At 42.6% G+C, this 19,154-nt stretch overlaps 1 protein-coding gene across 1 annotated transcript; it reads left to right on the top strand.

Moving 5' to 3' along the window:
* The first annotated feature begins 787 nt into the window (after positions 1–787).
* Positions 788–12,911, top strand: LOC129339695 (vomeronasal type-2 receptor 26-like). Its single transcript, XM_054994275.1, has 4 exons — positions 788–1,075; positions 4,151–5,032; positions 10,937–11,063; positions 12,010–12,911. Exons 1-4 carry the CDS (start codon positions 788–790, stop codon positions 12,909–12,911), a joined length of 2,199 nt encoding a protein of 732 aa, XP_054850250.1.
* The last annotated feature ends 6,243 nt before the right edge of the window (positions 12,912–19,154 follow it).

Genomic DNA, 19,154 nt, shown 5'->3' on the forward strand with positions numbered 1-19,154 from the left:
TTTTATGCTTGTAAGATAGATTTCTATTTTTACTGTTTTTAACTTTCTATTGCGACAGCCTTTGGCCATATACAATTAAACCTTCTTACTTACTACTACTCTTACTAGTTGCAATGCTACTTGAATGAATAGTGTATATCAAGCAGAAAATTAACACACATTTGAAGATGGCTTTGAATGCTGCGCATACATGGGCTTGTGTGGTAACTCATAGCTTTCACAGTGAGCTAGTAACAGACTAAACTAGCAATTTCCACTACTGCCTGCTTCCCACTACAGGTTCTCATGTCATTCCTCAGGTTTCCCAATCCCTCATTTTATAGAGGTCAGGGGGCTGCAGTGAGATGAGGGAGACAGGAAAGCTTCATTCCACCTACAGAAAATCCAATTCTATGTGAGTCTTTCAAATCAACTTCATACTTCCCTGGATTGGGGCAAAACAATGGCTTAGAAACTCACAAGTTTTTCCATGAGCAGAAGGATTGCTAATTGCGGAGCATGATGTTCTTGCCTCTCTCCCCGACAACAGTCTGGAATGTCCCCTCCAAAAGTGTTCCTGAGAGACAGGGGAGACTTGAGGAATAGAATTGGTTGGTGGGCATTTCAGGCCGTCACAGGAGGGAGGGCAGGGATTTTGCACTCCGTGAGCAAAATTCGTTCCACCTGCAAGAAAGACAATATTTTACTTTGATGTTGTTAGCAATCGCAGAATTAACACCAACACTCTTAATGTTATTTTCTGACTCTGATGGACTGTGGTGCAGAATAAAACTCTTATTGTAGGGTAATGACTCAGATCTACCAGCACATCCTGGCCTTGGTATTTGCAGTAAAGGAAATCAGTGAGAATCCTCAGCTTTTACCCAACATCACCTTGGGATTTGACATCTATAACAACTATTTCCATCCAGTCCAGACCATTCAAGCCTCCATGGAACTTCTCTCCACACAGGACAGATTCATCCCGAACTATAAATGTGACACACAGAACAATCCAGTAGCGGTTATTGGGGGACCCAACTCCAATATCTATCTTCATATGGCAACCATCCTGTGCATGTACAAGATTCCACAAGTAAGATGTGTTCATTGCATGTGTGAAGAAATTATCCTTACTTCCCTTAGCTTTGAGGCACACTATTTGAGGTCTGATGACAGAAAAGGTGTGATTAAAGTGCAAAAGGATACCTTGCTTGATTCAGATGAAGAAACACAATTCTGTAAGTTTGTTCAGAAGTCTGATGGAAAAAAATAGCTTGTGTGTATTCATTCACTCATGTATAGGCTACCAGTATGGGATTGGAGAACATCACCATATTTATTGAAACTATGTTCATACGTTACTTTAGGTTTATGAAAATCTAATGTACACATCAAAATGAAGTAGCGTTTTTCCTGCAGTCTACCACTTCAGTCTATACCTATACCATTTCAAATAGAATGAGGCATTTGCACGCTGGAGAGCCAGTTTGATGTAATGTAAGAGCATGGGACTGTAATCTGGAGAACGGAATTTGATTCCTAAGTCCTCCACTTGAAGCCAGCTGGGTGATCTTAGGTTAGTCACAGCTTCTAGCTCTCTCAGGGCCAAGCTACACATGACGAATGACACTTGAACAGCAAGTGTATTTCTCTCTGTTCACTTGCCCTCCACTCAATCCACTTGCCGTTCAAGTGTCATTCGTCATGTGTAGCTTGGCCCTCAGCCCCACCCACTTCACAGGGTGTTTTGTTGTGTGGATAATAATGACAAACTTTGTAAACCACTCTGAGTGGGTGTTAAGTCATCCTGAAGGGCAGTATATAAATCAAATGTTGTTGTTGTTGTTATTGGAATAATTGTCCAATGTTTTTTTTTTAATCAGTTTTTAATTCCCCTTCTCCCCAAATGAGAAAGCAGAACATCTCCTGATCTCTACCAATAGAATGGAATGGAATTAGATGGAAGGAACCAGAATTGGAATAAATCAAGGTTTAAAAGTTACATTTCTCCATATGATTGTCACAGAACTACCAACCGTTTAGTTTGTTCCTATGACTATGAGTTTCATGTTTTGGTGAGATTAAAGGACTGATGCTTTTGAGGAAGGTCTATTGTAAAGGGTCAATTTACCTGTCTCTGAGAATTTGAAATGACAAAAGACTGTAGGGATGAAAGAAGAATGAGAAAGGGAAATGCCAGCACCTGGGAGCATGGAGGATTTTTTAGTGACAAATTAGTCAGAGAAATACTTGCATTAGCATTTGGTGGCTCTTTTCTGTGCTTTTCCCAGCCCTTCAGCATCTTTGTTGAGATGTGGCAGCAGAACTATAAAGCAGTATTCCACATGAGGCTGCACCAGGCACTCGCAAAAGTCAGTATTGTAGTGGCAGTTTTATTACCACCCCTTTCCTTACAATCCCAAGCATGGAATTTACCTTTTTGAATGCCGTTGCATTCTAAGTCAACTGGTCTGCCATTGTTTGTCCAGATGCCATCAGCATAGATATGCAATTGGTAATTTTGGCCCCAGTGTGGAAGTTTTCACAACCACCAAGCAATGCATTCTGCAGAGGTTGGACCCTCTGACTCTGAGAACTTGACTCTCTTGAAGTTAAACATGGCTGTGTTGGACTTTCTAGGCTACTTCCTGCTTACAGATATGTTGAACTTCATAGCCCCATGGTCACTTTTAAATCTTTTTTAACACAAGTGGGATCCAGGCAGCTTTTTCACTCAGTCTTATCCAGTTCTCCTCTTTACTTCAGATTTTGACTTTGACCAAATCATTCTCATGATTCCCAGTACAGAAGTTTTGATGATGTATGGGACTCCTCCTCCCATATTAAGCAGCAGAAAAGTGGTTGGACCCCATCTAGAGTCTTGGGTAATACCAGCTGACCTCTATTACCGTCAGGACATAGTATTTTGTCACAGCTAGAATGCTGAAGTCAGTTGCAAAATCTGTGAGTATAATTAAAGACCTCCACCACCCCCACCCCCACCATTACAAAGCTGGGTTTGATCAAGCCAGATTTTCTGCTTGTGACAAAGGAAGGTTCTATTGGGGTTCATGGGATCTGCAAGGACAGAAGCTACGAGTGGTGAGATGGGAGATGTAGGAAAGGATAGAATTTGTTGAGACTGAGTTAAAAAGTTGGCTGGATTCAATTCACTGTCCCTTTCAACAGCCTCTTTTTTTGATTGGTGTGAATTTTCCGGGATGTATAGCCGTGGTCTTGGCATTGTAGTTCCTGATGTTTCGTCAGCAGCTGTGGCTGGCATCTTCAGAGGTGTAGCACCAAAAGACAGAGATCTCTCAGTGTCCACAACAACCCTTGTCCTCCGGCCATGAAAGCCTTCGACAATATAGTCGCTTTTTTCTTCACCTTCAGATCTTTGGTCCTCGAGATGATAACACATTAGATGCATCTTTTCAAACTCCTCTGAAACTGAGAAACTGCTGTCTGTAAGACATCATAGTTTAGATATGGGTGTAAAATATGTGCCATATTCAGCAAAGAGTAATGTGTTTTGGGGAGCTCATCTCAAGCATTATAGTTCAGAATATTTGATGTATAAGCTGAAGTAGCTGCTATAAGGAAAGATCAAAACAGACTTCAAATCACACACTTTATTTGCAAATATGTAATATGAAAGCAATGATGAAAGCAATGATGAAGAATATCGTTTTTATCATTTTTTTTTCCTGATCGTGTTTTTCATATTGCTTCATAGAGTGAGAACAAGCCAATCACACTGGGCAATCTTTACGGCAAGTTTCTCAACAGGCATCCAAAAAGTACACAAATGGAAACTGCTCTTCCTTGGTGCGGTTTCCATTGTTCTCCTAAGCCCTGTGCATCACTCAGCCATGAAGCATTGTTGAGACCAGCATGAGACTAAGTCTGTTCTATTCCATGTCGTCTTCTGACTCTTATCCAGGGATTCTAACTGTTTTATATTTGACATAAATATTCCACTGACATAAACTGCAATTTTAAAAAAACCCTCCAGGTTCATAAATGCTCAATAAAGACTTGCAGAAATCTCCATCACTTTGACAGCTGTTCTGAAGCACTGTATTTTGCAAATGTTTAGCTAAATACAAACACAAATATTTAGGAAATATTGCTCTCTTTCACCTTTCCCCCCTCCTCTTCTGTTTAGCTCATTTATGGTTCTACTCCAGATGTGAACAACAAAGCAGAAGATGTTTTCTTCCACTGGATGTTCCCCAATGGGGCTCATCAGTACTTTGGCCTTCTCCGGTTATTACGGTATTTCCGGTGGGTATGGATTGGAGTGATTTATCTGGATGTCGACATTGAAAAAACATTTATACATAATGTACTTCCCATGTTTTCCCAAAATGGAATCTGCTTTGACTTCATACAATCATTACCAAAAATGAGTTCCACTATTGACATCACAAAATACGTAAATGAAGAAATCGAGCTATGCCACATTGTCATGAGAAGCACTGCTACTGTGGTGGTTTTTCATGGTGAATTTCAGACCACAATGAGGTTGAGAAGTTTACTCCATTATGCAGAATTTGAGGAGTTACCAGTGAAGACAAAAGGTAAAGTCTGGATCATGACAGCCCAGATGGACTTCACGTCAGATGCCTGTCAAAGACTTTGGGACGTAGACTTCATCCATGGTGCCCTATCCTTTGCAGTTCACTCCAAGGACATGCTAGGATTCCAGAAATTTCTCTGTCTCAGACACCCTTCCATTCAAAAAGTGGATGGTTTTATCGGGGACTTCTGGGAACATGCATTTAACTGCTTCTTTCCTGACAGAAAGGTTAGGGGAATCTGCACTGTGTTAGACAAGAATGTTGAAGAAATGTGCACAGGGACTGAGAAGCTGGAGGCCCTTCCTAGCTCTGTCTTTGAAATGAGCATGACTGCCCACAGCTACAGCACTTACAACGCGGTGTACGCAGTGGCACATGCTTTGCATGCCATGCATTCATCGAAATCCAAGCATGTACCTGGGAAGGATGGAGGGGAAGGGACACGTCAAAATTGGCAGCTGTGGCAGGTAACATCCTGAGAAATCTGCCTGCCTGCCTGCCTGCCTGCCTGGATGGCTGGCTGGCTGTTTGTAATCCACATTTCTCACTGAGATCCAAGAAAGATAACATAGCACAAGTGAGAATACAATATAGTCAACATCTAGGACAGTCATTGAACAAAGCACAATAATGAAGAACAGTCAGGACATTCAGGGAAACACATACAATAAGGTATAATAGCAATTTTTTTAAAAAAAAACAAGCATAAAGCCAAAGCATAGAAATGAAATCTTTCAAAATCAAGCATTACTAATTTACATGGCATGTTTAGCAATCTGGAAACTCACTAGTAGGCAGACAATATCCAACAGAGTGGCATATCGTCCCTGTCAGTACCAATGCATGTGCCTGAGTGACTTCTTACAATACATCCCTATGATCTGGGTAGAAATCCCTCCTGAATAATTCAGTCTTGCATAATTTCTGGAAAGCCAGGAGAGTGGAAGCTTTCCTGACCTCCTCAGACAAACCATTCCATAAGGTGAGGGCAACCACCGAGAAAGCACATGTGTGGCAGCTGTTGATTTTACCCAACTGCAGGGTGGCTTCTGTAGGTAGACCTGTTAAGATGAACCAAGATGCTATGGCGGTATTTGCAGAGTTATGAGAGGCTGAGACCATAAAGGGCTTTGAATGTGATACTCATAATCTTGAATTGAGCCTGGTAACTGATGGGAAGCCCATGGAGTGACTGCAGAATGGGAGTAATATGTATGCTCTACATATGTAATATGTAGAGTAAACAAGCTTCAGCGTTCTGCACCAGCTGGATTCTCTGAGTCAGCTTTGAGTGGAGGCCTATGCAGAATGCATTCCAGTATTATAGTCACCTTGTTACTGTGCTATAAATCTAGGTGGCCAGATAGGCTGTGTCAAGATAGGGGGCCATCTTTCAGGCTAACCTGAGTTAGAAGAAGGCCTTTTTTGCGGCTGCATTTTCTTGCTTCTCTAGCAGTAGTGCTGGATCTAGTATAATCCTTTGGCTCTTAACTGAGTCAGTCAGGGTCAACTGAACCCCATCAAAGGTCAGAAGCACAACGGACTTCAGGATCTCCGCTTTTCCAACCAATGTCACTTCCATTTTGTCTGGCTTCAATTTCAATTGTCATCTGAATATTAAAGCCATAGCTACAAATGAGTTCTCCAAAAGCCTTGGATTCAATTTCAATTTGTGTGCTTTCAGTCAGTTCACAACAGCTGCCAAGCTGTACCTGTATGGCATCACCAGGATATTTGGATAACAAGATATATGCTGGGTGTCATCTGCATGACACCCTAAAGTTCTCCTAAAGTCTTTACGTAGAAGTTGAATTACATGGGGGATAAGATTATGATTTGTGGAACCCTACAAGGGTTCTCCATATCTGTCTAGAGCAACAGATTATAACTCTGTCTGGAGGTTAGGCATCAAAGAACAACTGCCATATAACAGTCATTCACTAAAGTTCTTGCTCAAGTTAAGATTATTGTGGACTTGAATATTCCTTGTCTGGCTAGACTATGATTTTTCACTATTACCAGGATTACTACGTCTAATGGTGTGAAAGATCATTATTTGCAGGGCTTTTTTCCAGCTGGAATGTGGTGAAACGGAGTTCCGGAACCGCTTGAAAATGGTCACATGGCTGGTGGCCCCACCCCTTGATCTCCAGACAGAGGCTGTGGTGTGGATGGCAATCTAAACTCCCCTCTGTCTGGAGATCGGGGGGCGGGGCCACCAGCCATGTGACCATTTTCTCCGAGGGCAACACACTGAGTCCCACTACTTCTTTTCCCAGAAAAAAGCCCTGATTATTTGCAAAGCTAGGGTAGTCTGTCATAGAAAAATTAGAAAAATTCTAGTCTGTCAAGACATGATCCTGGGCCTAAGGCTGAAGAAGGAGCTGCTTGGAGGCCATGAGGAAGCCCATCTGCCACAAAAGGCAAAAACGTTATGCATTTGCCCAGGCAGTAAAAAATTGGCCCTACTGCAACACTATTCCTTCTGAGTCATGCCAGAAGTGATGCTATCAGCCAAGTATGCCCCCCTTATGTTCCTGCCACCTCAGTACCCCCACCTATCACACTCAACCTAACCTCACCTACAGCAAGGTGAATGTGGCCTAAGAATGAGAATCCCATCAGGCAGTCACATAAGGGAGCTTTGTTGTTTCCGGGCCATATTCCTTCTTTGTGAATATTACTGTGTATTAATTCTGCCCCATTTTTATAATGCCACTCCTATTAGTCACGTGCTATATTTGTTTCAAATCCCTTTTCTTTCTTTAAAAACATTTTATTATACCAAAAAGGGAATACCGAAAAAAGAGGGATAAAGGAAGGGGATAATTAAAACAAATACGAAGCTGTGTGCTACAAGGATTATTAAAGTACAGAGTACAAAAACCATAACCTTTAAAGGTGTTAGAATAATAATTAAAACTGTTTAGTATATATATTTTCAGATAAACAACACATGCAGAATTCAAACCTGTATCTATTCCTTATCTTAATTTTTTTTAAAAAACTCATTATCCCATCTATCTTATCATTACCTTTTCTTAAGAATAACAATGCTAATCCTTTAAGGTCAAAAGCCCTTTTTGTTCACTTTGCTGGGGTTCGTCACACCTCAAGTTCAGCCATACATCTGGGCATGGCCTTACTAAAGAGGGGAATGCCTCGGGGCAAGGAGGGCAGAAATAGGACTCTTTTGTCTCAGTCATGCTCTGATCTGGGCTGCCCTCCTACTCGATTTTGTGGCAGAAATCAAGAATGAAAGGTGGGTAATGGGGCCAGGGGAAGAGCATGGCATGAAGCATGGTGAATCCAATCTTCTTCATTGCTGCAGGTGGTGTAGAAATGTGAGATGTGAGCTTTCTGAGTTAAGAACTGGCAACATTAGTGAGAGGCTAGTTGCAACAAATTCTTATATATTCTCTTTCCTCTTTTGGGTTTCATATGCATTAGGTTATATATATATATATATATATATATATATATATATATATATAAATTTGTTTAAAAATTAATATATTAAAACATATTAAATATATTAAAACATATTAATATATTAATATGTTAAAATTAATATATAAGTCACCTTTCCCGGTGACTGAAGGTGGTCTGCAAGTTGAGCCACGTCTTAATTTATCTTTTGAGTCTCTTCTTGCCTGTGTTGTTTTGTCAAGTGAAATGTGATTACCCAAAGATAAATCTTTGCACATGTCTTTTAAAATAAAAACTCATGATTTCCTCTACTGCAATTTAGCTCCCCCATTTTCTGAGAAGCATCTCCTTCAACAACAGTGCTGGAGATAAAATTTCCTTTGACCAAAATGGGGAATTCATATCTGGATTCGATGTTGTTAACTGGGTGACATTCCCAAACCAATCTTTTCTTAGAGTCAAAGTTGGAAGGATCGAACCAGATGCTCCCTCAGAAAATGTGTTCACCATATCTGAGGATGCCATCCAGTGGCCCAGTATCTTCAACCAGGTAGGAGCCAAACACGTTTTGAATGTGTATCACCATTTTCCCAATGTTTAAAAATCGTTCCCTGTTTAGGCACTGAGTAAATTCTTGTTGTGGAAGAGCTAGATAAGGTGCAATATTCATCTTCTACACTTTAAAAAAGATAGTAAAAATTGCAGCTGCTGGTTTGAATTTTGAGGAAGGATTGCTAGGGAACAGTGTTTAGCTTCTCTTCAATGATTTAGAATGCTCCTCTGATATTGTAGTTACCTCTGGTTTGTGTGTGTGTGTGTGTGTGGCATTTTGAACCTGTGTTTCCATAGGATAGATTTCACTCTTTTCCTGGTTTTTGTATGCTGCCAGAGAGACAAATTGAACCTATTATTTTCAACTCGAAGTGCAAGCAGTCAGATGTTGGAACTCAATTGCTCTTTACTATGTATTAGGGATGGGCACGAACCAGAAAAAAAATGAACCATGCAGTTCACAGTTCATCACATTTCATGAATCACAAACCACAAACTTTCAGAAACCTGCCCTGGTTTGTGAACAGGTTCATTTGGTTCGTAAAAATGGCACTTCCAGGCCAGCAAATCACCACTTCCGGGTCAGCAGAAGGTCACTTCTGGGTCAGCAGAAGGTCTGCAGAAAGCCCATCCCCCATTGCCTAGGAAACTGATTGATCGGCACCAAGCTGTCTGCAGTGACAAACTGAAAAGTAAACCAAACAAACTGCCCTAAAGTTTATGGCGGTTTGTCACAACCGGGTTCTGACAAACTGCCAGTTCATGAATCATGACCCGGCCTGTTTTGTGCTGAACTTTGGTTCATATTTTGGTTTGTGCTTATCTTTACTATGTATGTTGTTTTCTAATAAGTGAATGAGTTATGTACTCATTTCCATCAAATGCAATGGACTTAGAAAGGTATAACTCTATTTAGGATTGTTCTCTAAGTCACCAAAATTCCCTTCAAAGTTGTATAAATTACAAACCATTTGATGTTATGACTAGAGATGGGCACGATCCAAAAAAAATTAACGATCCAGCTGATTGTGGATTGGCGCCAGTGACGATCCCTAATAAACAATCCACACTGATCATCTCCCATTCCCAATCTGTGGATCGTGGAGGCAAAAGCGGAGGGGCACCCCACTGTTCCCAGTGATACAGGAACGGTGGGTGATGCCGGTGGCATCTGCGTTTGGCCATCTGTGTTTGGCTGTCAGAGCTGCCTATCAGGGTTTGCAGGGATGAGATTGGAGTGCCCGTGGCTACAGAACACCCCCTTCCCCCTCCCTCACCAGGCTGTCTTCTCCCAACTGGTGACTGCTTTGCTGCTCCGTGGTTGGAAGGAAGCCCTGCTGATTAAGGAAAGCTGGGCTTCCATTCGGGTTTCCAAGATGACAGAAGCTGAGGCATTCCCCTGGCTCCATTGCCAGGGGAATCGATTGCTGGCGCCTGAGTGTCTGGCTTCCCGATCCGAGCACGATCCAGCCCCAATCCAGCCCCCCTCCCAATCAATGGATCGTTGGCTGTGGCCGATCACGATGTGCTGATTCATGATCGCACAATCACCATTATCATGGGGTTTTTTGGATCGTAATGCGGATTGTGCCCATCTCTAGTTATGACCATCTACACAAAAGACAGGCTGAATTTACATTAAAAACCTGAACTTTAATAATAGAAGCAACTGGTGTGATAAAGTTGCTTTCCCCCCAATATCTTTATCAAAGAGTTGCAGTCGTGGTGTTGGTTCCAACATTACATGACAAATCAATTTCTCTCTTGAAGCTATGTTTTTGCGCCATTTGAAATTTTGATTAATTGAGAATTGGGATGCTGTCAAATTCTCTAATTCTGATATTTTAATATTCCTAATGCCTCTTTTGGTTTTGCTTCTGTTTAATGTGAATTTCCTCTCCAATTTTCAGCTTTGTAACAGTGTTCTCTATCAGTTGTGTATAATATAAAAATTGAGTTAATATAGTATTTAAAGTGGTATTTTAAAAAAGAGATCCTACACATCAGCAGAAATGGGAACAAAAACTGTGAAAATAGGAAAATGTAAATTATGAAATGGGGAAAAAATGCAGCAGAGCATCAGCACTTTATGCAATGCTAATATCAGTCAAGTTCTAGACTGACCAGAGAGATGCAATATCCCTGAATTATTCTTAGCTTAACTTCACAGTTCCCAACTATCTCTTCCCTCCATACTCTCACCTACGCCAAGTAGATCTGCCTCATCTGGATCAGAGAGCATGTTTGCAATCAGAATTGTTCTATAATACATCTGAGGGTGCTTAATTCTGTCTTAGCAGCTATACTGAGCTGTATCAAAAATACAGCATATGGCTTTATTATGATATCTAAAATGATTAATGTGCATCATTTAATGAATTTCTGGACAGGTTCAGTCCATTTCTCAGTGTACTGAGGAGTGCCATTCTGGATATAATCAAAGAAAGAAAGAAGGGAAGCCCTATTGCTGCTATGATTGCCTTCCATGTCCAGAAGGAAAGATTTCAAACCAGAATGGTAAGACTCAAAGTGTATAACATGCAAACATTTTTTTACCATGATCAAACACTTGGGTATCGGGATGTATATGCACTACCACTGTTTGAAAAGTGGTTTTGGGGTTTTTTTGCATGCTTCACTGGTGATTGTTGATAAGTCTGAGACAAGAATATATTTTTATATGCATAGTACCTCATTTAACTGAACCGGATCAAGGATTACACTACATCCTAACGAGATAGTGGTCGTGATTACTCCCATGTTGAGCCACCTAGGTAGAAAAGAAATTCTCAGTGACAAGACTGAGATCACATGGATCCTAAAATTTTGGATTAGATTTGCTCCTCCTATAGCAAATTTCAAGAGAACACTATGTAAATTATGGCCATTTCCACATGCGTTGAATAATGCACTTCAATGCACTTTCGCAATCCTTTAGAAGTGGATTTTTTGTTCAACACACAGGCTGCTTCCACACACATTGGATAATCCACTTTCAATACTCTTTAGTGAACATTTGAAACTGATTTTCCATGGCCGTTTCCACACATGTTGAATAATGCACTTTCAATGCACTTTAGTTATCCTTTAGAAGTGGATTTTTTGTTCCACACGTGGAAAATCAGTTACAAATGTTCACTAAAGCGTATTGAAAGTGGATTATTCAACGTGTGTGGAAACAGCCCATGTGTGGAACAAAAAATCCACTTCTAAAGGATTGTGAAAGTGCATTGAAAGTGCATTATTGAGCGTGTGTGGAAATGGCCATGGAAAATCAGTTTCAAATGTTGACTAAAGAGTATTGAAAGTGGATTATCCAACGTGTGTGGAAGCAGCCCATGTCATGTTTTGAGTGAGGAACATTCAATCAGCGTCTTGTAATGTAAAGCAGTGATTACTGAGATTATCTACTGATTGTCTTCCAAGTATAACTTCAAAAAAAAAAAGATATTTTATTTTCCAGATCTGGGCAACTGTTTTCAATGTCCGGAAGATCATTACCCAAATGACAAACAGGATCTGTGCCTTCCGAAAGTTATAACCTTTTTGTCTTATGAGGAGCCCTTGGGGACCAGCTTGTCCATTTTTTCTCTCTCCTTTTCTTTCATCACAGTTTTGGTGCTCGGAATATTCATGAAGTACCACAACACACCCATCATCAAAGCCAATAACCGGCATCTCTCCTACACTCTTCTTATCTCCCTCCTCTTTTGCTTCCTTTGTGCTCTACTCTTCATTGGCCGACCCGAGAAGGCGACGTGCCTCCTTCGACAAACGACATTTGGCATTGTTTTCTCAGCGGCTGTCTCTTGTCTGTTGGCCAAAACCCTCACTGTAGTTCTCGCATTTCTTGCTACCAAGCCTGGATCCAGCATGAGGAAATGGTTGGGGAAAAAACTGACAACCTCCATTGTCCTTGCCTGCTCCTTAACTCAGGTTGTTCTTTGCAGCATGTGGCTGGCCAAATTCCCCCCATTCCCTGATCTTAACATGCACTCCGTAAGGGGAGAAATCATAGTGGAATGCAATGAAGGGTCAGACATCATGTTTTATTGTGTCCTGGGCTACATGGGCTTCCTGGCCTTTGTCAGTTTTGTTGTGGCTTTCCTTGCCAGGAAGTTACCAGACACTTTCCAGGAAGCCAAGTCTATTACCTTCAGCATGCTCCTGTTTTGCACGGTCTGGCTGTCCTTTGTTCCGACCTACCTGAGCACAAAGGGGAAGTATATGGTGGCCGTGGAGATCTTCTCCATCTTGGCCTCCAGTGCTGGAGTACTGAGTTGTATTTTTTTCCCTAAATGCTACATCACTATGATAAGACCTGATCTGAACAAAAGGGAGCAGATGATAAAGAGGGGGAAATGAAGAACTTGTATATCTTCTGCTCTGGGTTGTGGTGGAATACTGTGTACATGCATAGAAATTTTTCTGAAATTTTCTTTGTGTCCTATATATTTGATCTTGAACTTATCATTTTTGAATGAAATGATCAGGTGTGAGCCAATTCTTTTTTCTAATTTATTAGTTGGATTTTTTTTTTTAATTTATTAGGTGTTTTCCAAAATTGTGCATGTGCAAAGTTCTACTGATCTTAGCAGTTTGACAGCCATTATCTAAGTACAGCATTTAGTTATGACTGATTTAAGTCTGGCTGATTCCACACAGAGGCCAATTCCACATGGCTTACCTGAAGCTGGAACTTTGCAGAACATTGTGGATCATGACGGAAAAAACACAGAAGATTACGTTTTCTCACACGAGTTTTGTGTGACGTTGTGCGAGTTTTGCGCGAGAAAACGCTCTTCTGCGTTTTTTTCCGGCATGATCCTCAATGTTCCGCAACGTCCCGGCTTCAGGTAAGCCATGTGGAATTAGCCAGACAGCTGTCATTTTCCTTCCATTTTTCCTCTGCCATGCCACAGGAAGCCTTCTGGAGCAGAGCAATGAGAAATCACTACTGCACTATTACAATCTAACATTCTTCCAATGTATCGCCATGATCACTGAAGTCCAAGCTTTCATTTTTTTTTAAAAAAAGTCTTTATTCCCTTCTCTTCTCCCTACACCTTTTCTCATATAACTCTGCAACAAAATGGGTTAGAGTCTTATTTTGTAAAGAAATTAAAGTACTTTTGAATCATGGCAATACATTTGGTAGAATGTTGATTATTATTTGATTATTGCAATAGAGCAATACCGATTGCCAGTTTCTAAAAAAAAATCCAGGGATAACTATGGTCATGTCTGCGGGAAAAGCTGGTGGTGATGCACTGCACTGAGAGGAAGGAATACAGAGAAGCACCTTGGTAAACATTCACAAGCTGGTTAACAAACAGTTGAACTGATCATGGAAAATTTGGTTTCTTGAAAGAGACTGGTAAACAGGATGTGAGCTGAACTAGTAGGTGATCAAGCATCCCTAAAAAGGGTGAAGAGCTTGTTTTTCATGTTCTCATCACTCAGTCGATTAAACAGATACCAGAGAGGGAACTTCCTCCCATCTGTTGTGCTTAACTGATGGGATATGAGCTTAAGCATTTCGCTGAATCAATACATCACATTCTGCAGTGCATTGTACGTGTGGTTTGGAGGGATCAAGTGGCAAATGGTGAAATGGGGCATACTTCACACCATCAGAGTGGTATAGGAAGATTTACTGAAAGCAGACTTTCATGACTCAGGGCCAAGCTACACATGACGAATGACACTTGAACGGCAAGTGTATTTCTCCCTGTTCACTTGCCCTCCACTCAATCCACTTGCCGTTCAAGTGTCATTCGTCATGTGTAGCTTGGCCCTCATTCCCAAGGGGTTCGCATGCATAGGCTAATGACACTGAGCAAGGAACTTATCTATACCATTAAGGTGTGTGGGCAGTGATGGTCAAAGAACAGACGACTAATGGAGGAAGTGTTTATACCTATGTATACCATGACAAAGTTCTGCTATAATATGAACTGAATAAAAATAAACATGAATTGTGATACATGCTAAATGTGCAGCCACATAAAAGTTCAGAGAAATTCATGGTGGATCTGTGTAAGAAGTGAAATGGGACACTTGATTCATCCAAACTAGGAAACAAGCGATTAGAAGAGGATTCGTAAAATTGATACAGACTTGTTAACGATTTGATGACGGCCACCTTTCGATTCAGTTGCAATATCTGTCTAATGACTCATTGTGAAATCGCTGGAGAGGGTATGCTTCCTCCATCTCATCTCCCTCTCCTTCAGTATCCCATTGTCCACCTTCCTCTCCCATCTGCAAAATCAAGCAGAACTTCATGGTTCCATAGTAGGTGGGTAAGGGAAGTAAGATGGATTGGGAGATTCAGGACAGGAGGTGCCATCGTGAAACCTTCTCTTGTTAAACAACAGAAGGTGGTCTCAGTTGAAAACAAGCCGTCCTAGGAAGATGTTATATTCTGAAGTGGGTGCATGTGGACACGGAATGTCACTCTCACCATATGGTTCCAACTGAACTTCCACCCTGTGCTGACAATCATTTTCCTTAAATGAGTTCAATAAAACCCTTTAATCTTCTTTAATGTCTTCTTTGGTTCTCTGTATGAATATTGATTTAAATATTGACTAAATTTGCTTAGTCACAACTCACAACGGAACGTCTCTCCATGGGGACATGATCTTTCTTTGACCGTGTACTTCTCAAGAGAGCAGTGTGTGTGCATCTATATGTATACATGTATTGAACTATCTATTTTAATGCAGCTGTCTTCATTGCCACATTCAAACATGTGATCTATGGTGCATAAGGTAAAGGTAGTCCCCTGTGCAAGCACTGAGTCATTACTGACACATGAGGGGGTACATTCCCTGATGCAATTTCTTTGGTTATATTTGTGAGTTGGATCCAACCAGCTTTTTTGCTAGGAAAAAGAGAGGAAGAATTCAACTTGTCCAGCTGCAGCAAAGCTGCTTAGGCTGGGAGTTGGCTTTGCAGCCCCGCCCAGACGAAGCTGACAGGCTCCCTTCCCGGGCATCCGGGGCTTTGGCCAGTAGTGGAGCCAAGATCCGCTTGCAGGTGGCTCTGTTTCCCCAGCTTCAGTTTCCTCGTGCGCTCAGCCCACCCACTTCACCCTGTTTTAGTGCAGGATTAGCCAGCTGCTGTGTCAGAGCCAGGTAGGAATTTTTCCCTTTTTGCCCTGATTGGCTTTGGGAGAGGGGGGAGGGTTCGCCTACCTTGCACAAATGGCAGTGTTCTGAGGTATTGTTTGGGTGCTGATGCTTGATCTGTCATTGGCAGGAGAGTTTGGGGGATAGGGTGCGGGCCGGTGAGCACCCAGTGGTGCTTCCCCATAAGTGGGGAACAAGGTCTGCCATCAGTGTGGTATGCTGGTGGTGGCTACCATTGCACAGGCAGATGCCTGCTGGGGATCCCCAAGTACAAGGCCTTCCTTCATGCTAGACAGCTGGGGCATTAGGTGCTTGAAGGGGGGATCCCTTGCCTGGCTGGCCGGATTGCAGGGGTCAGGGAAACTGTGGGCCCGATTGAAAAGAAAATGACCGCAAGATCCCTGTGCATGGTCTTTGGCACAATGCCCAACTCCCTCAAATGGGCTAAATAGCGCAGTACCATGGACTGTGAGGTGGCCACAAAGCAGGGCCCCCTGCCCCAGCTGTGAAGGCCAAGAAGCAGGCCATGGCCAATAAGTGAGCTCGGAGGGTCGATGGAGCAACCAAGCTAAGTACTCACTACATTATGAAGCACCACCAATCAGCCACAGGTCCTCTGGGAATGGATCTGGGGTGTGAAGTGAGACAAGGCGTCTGAGATACTGTTATCTGCACCTGCTACATGATGGGACTCTCCTATCAGAGCATGACAAGTAGAGGTCCCTTAGGTGGCATTTGGGCCATACAGAGGCCCTCCTTTCATCTTTTGACTCACTGCATGGGGAAGCGAGAGTGGCCCCCAACCCCTGCCTCTGCGTGATTGTCTGTTATGCAGAGTGAGAATACACTAAGGAGGTGGCTGCATGTACCCTCCTCCCTATGTTTGATGAAGCTGCTTTCAGGACATTGCTAATCATGGCGAGGTGGTGTGCACAAAACCACTTCCTCCACACTGTCACTCTCAGAAAACAACTAGGCAATTGGAGGCAGGGGGCCAGGCCTCTCTTGCTCATCATGCAGCAAGTCAATGCATAGGAGGTGGAGGGTGGGATGTGTCTTCACTAGGCTAGAACTATTGCTAGAATAACTACCTAAAATTAGCTGTTAGAGGCTTAGGCAACACAATGAAGGACCTGTCAGTTGAATGCCACAAGAGACCTGTTAGTAGCCATATTGGAATCTCACAAAGATTGTGTTGAGTTTGCTAATTACGGAGCAGATCCTCACCTTTCTGAAAGCTCTCAAATCTCTAAACTACTAAAAGAACCAGGGGCTTCTGGAGAGGTGATTATCTGCCCTGTCATTATCACGTCCCCTATGAATAACTGCTTCTGGTGGAAATCTCAGAGCCAATCAATGGCTACTTTCAAAATGAATAGTCAAATGGAACTTACAAGCTTGTGCTGTAAACTCCAGTCAAAACAACTTGTGCCTCGAAGATCTGGGAGGTTAAACTGAAGAAGGCTGACCTGTGTCAAAGGTAGCTGTCCTGCATTCTCTATGAGAGCAAACAGCCAGGCAGGAATTTGTAATGATAAAGAAAGCAAGAGTGGAATAGTGATTAAACCATCAGCCTAGGGTCTGAGAGAACTAGCTTCAGATCTTAACTAGCTTCTCCTGAAGTGCTATTACTTTTTTTTTTTTTACTATCATGCTCTCCAAGTCTTAATTTACTTAAGGGAAGGGTCCATGGCTCAGTTTTAGGACATCAACTTTGCATGCAGAAGCCCCAGGTTCAATCTGGAATCTCCAGTTCAAAAAGTATAGGTAATGTGCAAGATGCCTGCTAGATACCCCAGAGAGCTGCTTCCTGTCTGAGTAGACAATACTAAGCTTGACAGACCAATTTCCTCATCCAGTATAAGGCAGCTCCATGGACACTCCAAAGGTTGATGTGAAGAGATGGAGAACTATGGAAGTCAGTTTCTGTCAGGAAGGCAGGATAAAAATGATTCAAATGTGACTCTTAGTCCTTCGTTGATTGTTTTATTTTTGTAACTTTACTCTCCTGCTTATATATTTCAGTCATGAATGTCACATTCATGCTGTTTTAACCAGATAAAAGCCTTTTTCTCAATACTGGCCATTTCCTCATGGCTTAACTTATTCTGCAAAATAGCAAAATCTCACGCAAAATCTCACAAGAAGATGCTGTTATCGTGTCTTCTCATGTGATAACAACATCTTCTCGCGAGATTTCGCGTGAGATTTCGCTGTTTTGCAGAATAAGGTAAGCCGTGTGGAAACAGCCTTGGTTTCCCATTTTGTGATTTAAACTAATGATATGTGATTTTCATGCCATTTTATGTTCTTGAAAATGTATACATTTTTCATTTTCACTCGTGCATTAGTACATTAACATTCCATATTGTGTGTACAGATTTGATACATATGAGTCACATTCATCATATGCATATGCATATATAGACTACATATAAATACAATCAAAATGAGGAAAAAATCTTTAAAAATATTTAAAAAGCGAACAGACGTAAAAAAAATGAACTATGGCAGGCAATAACATTCTTGGAAGATATTCAGCAAGGGCTCAGGTTGGCCATAAGCCACCTGTGGGGTGCAGGAGTCTGAGCAGAGGCCCGACCTCCCTCTTTGGCAGGTTAGCATGGGATTTGAGTGGGATGGTGACCCCTTTGGCGCATTCACTTAGGGGAATTGGGATTCTGTCAGGAGCAGCTGGTGGGCTTCATGGCAGCCAGTTGCGAGGGCAGACTTCCTTTGGGACTCCTAAACAAGTCCATCCCTATGGGCTTCACTGCAGTGGGGGTCGGAGCTTTAAAGGGGGACCACTTGCCTGGCCACTGAATACCAGCCATCCTTTGGAGGGCTAACCCGCAGGGCAGTGGGGGAACACACACTGCCCCGCAGGTTAGCCCTCCAAAGGATGGCTCTGTGGATGGAGGGGCAGTATACATCACCCAAACTCCCTTTCACTCCACTCACTGGCCCACTCAACCTGTACCACTCACTCCCCTTGGTCTCGCCACCCTCCACTTCCCAGCCATCCTTTATAGGGCTTCCTTTCCCTGCCCCACCCTTCTTCCAGCCTGGATCTGGGCTGCCCCAAGTAGTTGCAGCTGAGGTAGCTGATCTGGCTCCACTGACCTGCACCAGCTGTGTCTTGTTGCCTGGCTGCCAAGCCTCCCTGACTCTGCTGATTGCTGAAGGCAGGTCCAGCTGTGGCCCCTTGGCTGCCTGCCCAGCTCCTCCACCAGAATGCCTGTGGCAGCTCCACCTGAGGTTGCTTGGCTTCTGGCACTCCCTGGGCCTGGCTATTGCTTTCTAGCTGGTGTATAGGCTGGGGCGTGGTTCTGGGCTGTTGGGACTGCTTCCCCTCATCAGGTAAGGGCTCTGCTTGGGCAGCTGCTGAGTCATTATTTCCCCTGCCCTTGCCTTCTCCCTCTACTTTGCCCAGCCCCCTGCCTTCTCCCTGGATGGTGGGGCTAGCTGGCCT

The sequence above is a fragment of the Eublepharis macularius genome, chromosome 12 (assembly GCF_028583425.1).
Source record: "Eublepharis macularius isolate TG4126 chromosome 12, MPM_Emac_v1.0, whole genome shotgun sequence".
Lineage (NCBI taxonomy): Eukaryota > Metazoa > Chordata > Lepidosauria > Squamata > Eublepharidae > Eublepharis > Eublepharis macularius.

Coding starts and splice junctions, on each gene's coding strand:
- LOC129339695 (XM_054994275.1), top strand. CDS start 788: ATGACTCAGATCTACCAGCACATCCTGGCCTTGGTATTTGCAGTAAAG. Junction 5,033..10,936: donor AAAATTGGCAGCTGTGGCAG/GTAACATCCTGA, acceptor ATTTCTGGACAG/GTTCAGTCCATTTCTCAGTG. Junction 11,064..12,009: donor AAAGATTTCAAACCAGAATG/GTAAGACTCAAA, acceptor TTTATTTTCCAG/ATCTGGGCAACTGTTTTCAA.